A 9,770-nucleotide genomic window follows, 5' to 3' on the forward strand; every position below is an offset into this window, starting at 1 on the left:
GGAGAGCCACACCATGTCGCCAGGGGAGAAGCTTGGTGCGGGTCACCGATGCGTGTCGGCGGACGCCCTCATCCTTTCTTTAGATGCCCAGATAGCATCCTGCGTGCGATCCCAAATGTCCCGGGCCTCCACTGCCCAGTCTGCCACCCTGGAGTCAGCGGAGGACACCGGCATTGGGACAGGGACGCGAGGGTGTTGACCATAATTTAGGAGAAAGGACGTCTGACCAGTGGAATCGGCCACCGCATTGTTTAGGGCGCTAGTGTAATGTTATGGTCGGCGGAACGCACCAGATATAAAATAATAAGAGGTGCGTTCGCCGCCCGGGGTCCACCGTGCGGTAGTTGGTAAGACCGCTGCTGGGCAATGGCAGATGCACCAGAAGGTGAAGTAGTGTGCACGGGTTAACGTCACCCGAACGCTAGGAGCGGCTCTGTTCAGACACAGAGTCGCTTGCCAGAAATATATACAAAGGTTCTGGCCCTGTTATCGTCACAGGAGTCAGCGTGTGGCGTCGCAGCCGCGAACACCAATTGCTGCTGGTAATGCAGCGCAGCGGCAACTATAGCCGCAAGCGTCAGCGCTGAGGACCGGGCACCGACGGACGCTAGTGTAGGCGAAGGAGCACTGTGGCGTAGCTTGCCTCTACCTGGTGCTGGCCTAAGAACACACTCTGTCACCAATCGTATTATCCGAGGGAAGGGGTTTCATAATAAGTCAGCCACCAGTCCATGCATCCGTCACCATTCACACACATAGCAAGATAAGTCTACACTAGCGCATCGCCGATCCGCCCTGCGGGCTTTTTATAGCGATGCGCTTCCGGAACCTTCCATTAGCTTGGGAAGGACCAATCAGATCCGACGCAGGACCTGAGCATGTGACCCCTGCTCTCCAGTGAGAGGTCGAGTTGCGGGCATGCCCAGTAGCACGGCATGAGGACTTAGCCTCAGGAGCGGTTCCCTGCAAAGCAGGTTGCGCTGCCATTGCTGCACCAGAGGCGGCAGCAACATCCAGGCTGCCAGAGTGAGTCTGAGCAGCAGGCCTGGCTCGCTGTGTTTGCTGAGCAACACCTGGAGCGGTTGAGGAAGAATGGGAGACCGCAGGATGTCTGGCTCTGGATTCCCCCTGTGCAGTGCCAGGAATCCGACGCCTAAGGCTAGTTTCACACTAGCGTTTATGAGCGCAGCGACGGCTGCCGCGCCCCCACCGGCGCATGATGCTGCATGCGCCCTGCATCCCCTGTCTTTATCACAGGGGGCACAGGCCGTGCGCAGTATGCTTTTGGCGGCGCATGCGCCTTTTTGACGGTGCGCCGACGCAACCAAACTGCAGCAGGTTGCGTTTGGCGCAGGTCGGCGCACCGTCAAGAGGACGCATGTGCTGCCAAACGCATACTGCGCACGGCCTGCGCCCCCTGTGATAAAGATAGGGGACGCAGGGCGCATCCAGCGTCATGCGCCGGTGGGCGGAGCTACCGGCAGGGGCGGGGCTTAGCTGCGGCCGTGCGCAGGCCGTCACTGCGCTCATAAACGCTAGTGTGAAACTAGCCTAACATTGCGTAGAAGCTTTTAATGGTATTTTTTTTCCTACATAACATTGTTTGGTGGCTTTTTATTTTTTATTGCATAATTGGGAGGCAGAATGAACAAACAGTTGAACACCACGCTCTACTGGTTCATCCAATTGGATTTTCTTTTAGACTGTCAATAATCCAATGTTTTTACATAATTTGCCATTTCTGCAGACAGTTTTAAGTAGTAAATGTTCCAAAATATAACATTTAATGAGCTTTTATTAAAATATTTTATTAAAAAAATAATTGGTTTATTCTCGGCAGATGTCTGTACCAGGAGATCAGAGGAACAGCTGACATCTTCAATTTTAAAATCGGATGATCTTGAGATCCCACAAAATACAACTGAAGTGAATGCCATTACTCCAGATATACCATCATCCCTTCACAGCAAAGATCTGTCATCTGATCCTATGAAACAGGTCCTGCCTTCTGATTCATTACTGACTACTAAGAAAAATAAAAATCACAAAATAAGCATTAAAAAACAAGCTGCTCTTAAAGAAAAGAAGCCATTTTCACTTTCAGAAGATGGAAATAGTTTTCCCCTCGAAAAGTCTTTTCTTAAACATCAAAAAATACACATAGCAGAGAATAGATTTTTTTGTTCCAAGTGTGGGAAATGTTTTTACTCTAAATCAAATCTAGTTAGGCATGAGAGAATTCACACAGGGAAGAAGCCATTTTCATGTTCAGAATGTGGGAAACATTTTAACTATAAATCAAATGTTGTTAAGCACCAGAGAACCCACACAGGGGAGAAGCCTTTTCCATGCTCAGAATGTGAGAAATGTTTTAGCCGGAAATGGCACCTTGATCAGCACCAGAGAATTCACACTGGGGAGAAGCCTTTTTCATGCTCAGAATGTGTGAAATGTTTTAACAATAAATCAGATTTGGTTAAGCACCAGAGAACCCACACAGGGGAGAAGCCATTTTCATGTTTAGAATGTGGGAAATGTTTTACATGGAAATCAACTCTTAATAAACATCAGAGAAGTCACACAGGGGAGAAGCCTTGACTTTTGGATATGGGACAGATCTCCACTCCATCTTAAAACAACCATAACTACAGTAAACCTAGGCACTAGAATAAATACACAAGACACTATTTTGGTTGCCAAACTGGCCACAGCTTTATTTAAATCACAAGATTAAAACAACCACAGTAGGAGTCAGGTGAAGTGCTTTACATTGGGATTCACAAGTACTTTGATACCCCCAGCTGTCTGACATATTATAGCACCAGGACAGACAGCCATTCAATCTTAGCCAGTAAACTTGCAGGGCATCAGTGACCCTATTATCCTCACTCTTGTGCTTAATCACTGTGCCTGCCCCTGATTGACGTTACCATTACAACATCCTTGAGGCTGGCCACCAAAGCCGAGCCTGTTCACCACCATGAAATTTTTACCTCCTCTATTAGTTAAAATGAGTCCACCTTGTCCGCAACTTCCACCTGATTCTTAAACTGCCACAAAGAGGCCATTTGACACCTTAAATGGACTTGGCCGCCATCAACCATTTCTACATGCTATGGAAAGACTGTGCCTACAAGTAACACAATTCCAGAGCTCCAACAGAATAATTTATCAATGCAACTCTACCAAATTATGATCGATAATACTTGTAACTAAAGCAAAATAACAGTCACTAGACATCCTGCATTGAGGATCCCATCATGGGGAATGTGAAAAGTAAACCATAATAAAGGAGGTAGCCACAGTCTGAATACCTATAAAATGACATCTGTCATGCCTCAAAAACTATTATGCTGCATGTATCGTAGCCAGCTCTAATAATTCACCAATTCACAGTATTTTGGTTGTAGAAACTATCACTATATCCAGTAGCTGTGCTGGGCAGGAATCATTTCTTAAACCCACTTACTACTACTACCGGAAAAGTGATGAGTATATATAAAGAGAAAGATACTATAAATAAGGAGTAATTATAAGCTATACACAATATAACATCAGCATTAAAATCGACCCTTAAGTAACTTTCATAATATTTGGACATGTCTTCTCCAATTCATCTGATGAAAGAAAGAGATAGAAAGACAATTTACCTCCTCTATATGAACCCCCACTCCCCTTCACTGAGAAAGACCAGCCCCCACCATCCTCACAAAAGAGACAGTTACCTCACCCAAAGAAGCCTCACCCTCGTCACAGTGGTACACCAGGCACAAACTCTTACTTAAAATCTACACCGCTATACACACAAAAACTGCAGGAGCTGAAAGATCTGTCCATTCCAAAGTCATGCCCTCCTGCGTCTATTGCTTCAGTGGTTTCTTTTTTCATGTTCAGAATTTTGGAAATGTTTTAAATGAAAATTGAATTTTCTTAAAGGGTTTGTCCACTACCCAGGCAACCCTTTTTCATTCCTCATTCTTGGCTTCATTAAAATAAAAACACTCATACATACCTTCCGTGCAGGTGCCGTTCCAGCTGTGTCAGCATTCGCGTTCCTTGTGCTTATAGTGAGGTTGTTACCGCACACGAGCCCTGTGCCCAATCACTGTCTACATTGCTCTCTGACTTCCTTTTATTGTTTGATTTGTCTGAAGGTGAGGACATCGACACCAGTGCTGATTGGGTGCAGGGCTCACATGATGGGACAACCTTACATGGGCCCCAGGAACGCAAGTGCCGACATGCACCATTATATGGTGACAGCGACATCGAGGAGCACCACAAAGGGAGTGACCTCCCTATCAGCTCCCATCATCACAATGCAATGTGATCGTGTTGTACCGATGGTCTTAATTATCATCCCAGGCTGCAAGGTGGCCTATGAGCGCCTGCTTATAGCAGGAGCTGACATACCTCATCTCAGCCTATCAGATGCTGCTCTCATGCCCTGCAGTGCAGAAGCATTGCAGAGCATCAGATCAGCGATCTGTCAGTGTAAGGATAATGTCAATTAGAGGAACAATGTAAAAGTTATTAAAAATTGTAAAAATATATTTTTTTTAAAAAGAACAAAAAAGGAAATATTAATCTAATAACTGCATTTATTTATGTAAAAATAGATACATATTTGTTGTCACCAGTGCAACGTATAAAACTGTTAGTTGTTAACTCCTTCAGTGAACACCATAAATAAACTAAAGAAAAAAGCAAAAAACAATGCTTTATCATCATACTGCCGAACTAAAAGTGCACTAAAACACGATAAAGACAAATGTACCGTATATACTCGAGTATAAGCTGACCCGAGTATAAGCCAACCCCCCTAATTTTGCCACAAAAAACTGGGAAAACTTATTGACTTGAGTATAAGCCTAGGATGGAAAATGCAGCAGCTACTGGTGAATTTAAGAAATAAAAATAGATACCAATAAAGGTAAAATTAATTGAGACATCAGTAGGTTAAATGTTTTTGACTATCCATATTGAATCAGGAGCCCCATATAATGCTCCATACAGTTCATGATGGCCCCATAAGATGCTCCATACAAAATATGCCCCAAATAATGTTGCACAAAGGTTAATAATGACCCCATAAGATGCCCTATATGCTGCTCCATAAAGGTTATGGCCCCATAAGATGTTCCATAGATTATGCCCCCATATGCTGCCCCCATAAGATGCTCCATAAATTATGCCCCCATACGCTGCCCCCATAAGATGCTCCATAGATTATTCCCCCATATGCTGCCCCCATAAGATGCTCCATAGATTATTCCCCCATATGCTGCCCCCATAAGATGCTCCATAGATTATTCCCCCATATGCTGCCCCCATAAGATGCTCCCTAGATTATGCCCCTATATGCTGCCCCCATAAGATGCTCCATAGATTATTCCCCCATATGCTGCCCCCATAATATGCTCCATAGATTATTCCCCCATATGCTGCCCCCATAAGATGCTCCATAGATTATGCCCCCATATGCTGCCGCTGCTGCTGCATTTAAAAATAAAAAAATGACATACTCACCTTTCCGTCGCTGGGTGTTAGGTGCCGGTGTCACTGTTGGCACCAGAAATATTCACCTGTCCTGCGTCCATGGCTGCTTGCTGCTGTCTGGCACGTCATCTGTCAGTGAAGTTCAGACTGCAGGGGGCACGGCGCACACTAACCACGTCACCATGCCCTCTGCTGTCTGAATGTCACTGACAGATGACGTGCCAGACAGCAGCAAGCAGCCATGGACGCAGGACAGGTGAGTATCGCTATACTTACCCGTCCTGGCGCTGTCTCTTCAGCCCCCAGCTTCTCCGCGATCTCCCTTCCTGCCTTCAGCAGTCACATGGTACCGCTCATTAAAACTCATGAATATGTGCATATTCATGAGTTTAATGAGCGGTACCATGTGACCGATGAAGGAAGGAAAAGAGATCGCGGAAAAGCTGGGGCTGAAGAGACAGCGCCAGGATGGGTAAGTATGACCTGACACCCCCACCCCCTCTGAACCCCTAGTGTATATGACTCGAATATTAGCCGAGAGGGGGACTTTCAGCCCAAAAAAAAGGGCTGAAAATCTCGGCTTATATTCGATACGGTAAATAAAAATGGTACTGCTGAAAAGGTCACTTTTCCCGCAAAAAAACAAGCAGTTCAGAATAAAGTGATGCAAACATTTTTTTTTTTTATAACATAGTTTTTATTGTGTAAAAGCTCCAAAACATAAAAAAGTCTTTAAATGAGGTATCTCTGTAATCACACTGACCCGAAGAATAAAACTGCTTTAACAATTTTACCACCTGCGGAACATTATAAAGAAAACAAGCACACAAAAAATTCCTCAATTTTTTTCCATTTTGCTTCCCAAAAATTGGAACAGAAAGCAATAAAAAAAATGTCAGGTGCCCGAAAATGGTACTAATATAAACGTCAAGTCGTACCGCAAAAAAATAAGCGGTCACATGACTCTGTGGGACGAAAATATGGAGAAATGATAGCTATCTAAATATGGCAAATCAAAAACTAGTTTTTGCAAAAAAAAGCAAGTAACAGCATCCAAACATAAAAACCTGAAATAAATCTGGTATCGCTGTAATCGCATTGACCCAAAGAATAAAGTCGTCTAATCATTTATACCGTCCGAGGAACGGCGTAAAAAATAAATAAAACCAATTCTCTATAATGAAACCACAATTATTGGATCCTCATCCAGATACTTTTTACAAGTACTGGAGACAACAATTGGAAGATGTTGAAACTCCCTCCTTGATTAGAAAAGGATGGGCTCTTTTCTGAAAACATATTATAAATGAGTCCTGGAGAGAGACTCAATTCAAAATTATGCATGGAGCTATTTATGCTTTTAACATCCACAAAGCGGATGCTACGTCCGATAGACTTACAGCTTGCCCTAGATCCCAACGACCCAGCTCTGATTTACTGCATGGACTGTGGTCATGTAGTAACATAGTCTCATTCTGGGATTTAGTTTCAGACCTGATTAGTAACTTATGAAAAAATGTTAAGCCACTGTCCCAGTCGATGGCAATCTTATACTATTGGGGAAATTTGGAGATTGTGGAGAGAGGGGCCCTCCAGTACTGGTACACACCATTTTGATTTAAGCCAAAAAATTAATTCTCAAGCATTGGCTTGATCCTTCCTCCCCACAGCTGCCAGAACAGATGGCTCAACTGCATCATTACATGGCGTTGAACAAGGAGATGCACTTACAAAGAGGCACGAGCAGGCAAATTTCTTAAAAAATGGAAACAATTTATTGGAAAATTTTGTTATATTGATGAAAGGCGAAAAATCATCAGTTCTTTTTCCTCTACTAGATGGTATCTTATGGAAAAACCTAAGCACAATCTAGGTCCACTCCTGTTGCCAGATGAATGTACTTAATATAACTGGTGTGGGGTTTTGCTGGTTGGAGGGGAGGTGAGATAGGCTGTTGGGATGACCGTGAGAGGTGGATTGAGAGAGGCCTCCCTTCCCGATCCCCTTCTCTTTTCTTTCTGTTTTTACTGTTTGATTTTGATATTGTTGTTTATGTTGTTAACACTGTTACAAAGGAAGCAAAATATTACAAGGTCACCTTTTCTATTTCTAGAGAGAGACATTTCTATCCTAGGCCTTTAGCTTATAAATGCTATGATAGTAGTAAATATAATACTTTTTTGTCATGGATAATGCTTTCTATGTCACCACCTGTTGTTGTTAGTGAAAATTTTCAATAAAAATTTATATTAAAAAAAAAAAGCAATTCTTCACCTGCTGTTGATTTTTTAATTCTGCCTCCCAAAGATCGCAGTAAGACTCTTCACAGATAAATCCTGTGGCCTCCAATGAGCACTTACACTGGAGTTTCAGTGTAAATCTCTGAAATATATGATCAGACGGAACCCCAGGAAGAAGATTCCCTATGAGGCAGATGGAGGCACTGTGGATGCCATAGGACCTGTGATCCGGTGGTATCCATCTTTTAAGGCGAGCATAAAAGGGCAGTCGACAACAGTTTTGTGCACTTCTGAAAAGCAGAACACCGCTGAACAGAGGCCAGATGGAGTCCGGAGTTACTGCTGCCTCATCGTAGTGAATGGATCCCTCAGGGGTTTCATCTGTCACCTCACTCGAAGACTTAGATGGAATCCCTAAAAGTGCATGCTCAGCGTAGAGCGTCGGATAAATGTGATTCTAAATGTTACGTAAAATGTTCCCAATAAAAGCTTCAACTCAGTCCACAAAAAAATAAAGTTCCCACTTGGGTCCGTCATCTGTTAACGTAAACATAGGGAGCCTCCACATTACTGGTAGCACAAAGGCTCTGGAAAAGCGTTATAGCACGTCACCCCCAACAGAAATTCAGTGAATTCTGCAGTCCTAAATCCAAATGCCCCCTCTCCCTTCTCAGCCCCACAGTGCCCGGGCTTTTTAGGCCCACTAGCTTACTTTTTGCAAACAATTATAATTACAATGTTGTGCATTTTTCATATTTTACTTTGCAATTTTGAAATAAACTTGTAAAAGTTTTTTTGAGTTTCTCCATATGATTTGTACAATGGCCTAAAAGGCCCGGGTTATGTGAAAGTGTATATTTCATGCATTCTATGGTTAAACCACATTTAACATCCACATTTTTGGCATTTCTACAGCGATGAGAGCCCTCCTAATTTATGAATGCGTGTTTCCAGAAGCACGAGCTGGGCATAACGTACTGGTGGCTACAACATAGTGGGCAATACAATGGCAGATTAGCAATTTTCCCTCAGCAACATCCACTGCTGCTTGTTTCTGGAAAACAGCCATGGAGTCAAAATCGTTATTATACCTGTAGATAAATTCCCCAAGGGGTATAATTTCCAAAATGGGGTCACTTGATGGGGATTCTGCTTTTCTAGCACTTGGGGGCCCTGTATAAGGAGTCCAAAACTAATCTGAGAAAATCTGTGCTCCAAGAGGCAAATGACACATATGGGGCATTTCTACATTCAACAGAAATTGTAGGAACATTTTGGTGCCATCTTACCCATGTCTCAGTATGAAAATGTACAATTTGGGGTTAACACACAATCTTGGTAGTCAAAATGTTTTAATTATTTTTTCTTCACTGCCCAGTGTTATAAAATTCTGTGACACACCTGTGGCATCAATATAATTACTGCGCCCCTAGATGAATTCATTGAGCGGTTTAGTTTGTAAAATGCGGTCATTTATGGGGGATTCTGCTGTTCTGGCACCTCAGGGGCTCTGCCAATGTAACATGGCACTCAAACCAGTGCAGCAAAATCAGCATTGTAATATGGCGCTCCTTCCCTTCTGAGCTTTGCACTGTGCCTCAAAAGTAGTTTTCAGCCACATATGGGGTATCGGTGAACTCAGGAGAAATTGTACAACAAACATTGAGGTCAACTTTCTCCTGAAAATACAAACTTTGGGGCTGAAAAACATTTATGTGGGAAAAATGTGATTTTTTTTGTTTTGTTTTCACAGCTCAATATTATAAACTTTTGTGATGCACCTGGGGTTTCAAGGTGCTCAATATACATCTAGATAAGTTCTCTGATGGTCTAGTTTCCAAAATGGTGTCACTTGTGGGGGTTTCCACTGTTTAGGAACATCAGGGACTCTCCAAATGCGACATGGCGTCCACTAATTATTACAGCAAATTTTACATTTAAAAAGTGAAACGATGCTCCTTCCCTACCGAGCCTTGCCGGGTTTTTCCCCCCATATGGGGCATCGGCATGCTCAGGACAAAATTGCACAAC

At 43.3% G+C, this 9,770-nt stretch overlaps 1 protein-coding gene across 1 annotated transcript in view; it reads left to right on the forward strand.

Moving 5' to 3' along the window:
* Positions 1–5,637, forward strand: part of LOC141055906 (uncharacterized) — a 93,728-nt gene extending 88,091 nt beyond the window's left edge. Inside the window, exon 6 of the mRNA XM_073552622.1 lies at positions 1,841–5,637. Within this exon, the coding sequence (XP_073408723.1) occupies positions 1,841–2,598 (758 nt within the window). The 3' untranslated portion in view covers positions 2,599–5,637. The remainder of the gene's footprint in view (positions 1–1,840) is intronic.
* The last annotated feature ends 4,133 nt before the right edge of the window (positions 5,638–9,770 follow it).

This window comes from Dendrobates tinctorius, unplaced genomic scaffold, assembly GCF_039654945.1.
Source record: "Dendrobates tinctorius isolate UK_male_01 unplaced genomic scaffold, ASM3965494v1 ptg000192l, whole genome shotgun sequence".
Classification (NCBI taxonomy): domain Eukaryota; kingdom Metazoa; phylum Chordata; class Amphibia; order Anura; family Dendrobatidae; genus Dendrobates; species Dendrobates tinctorius.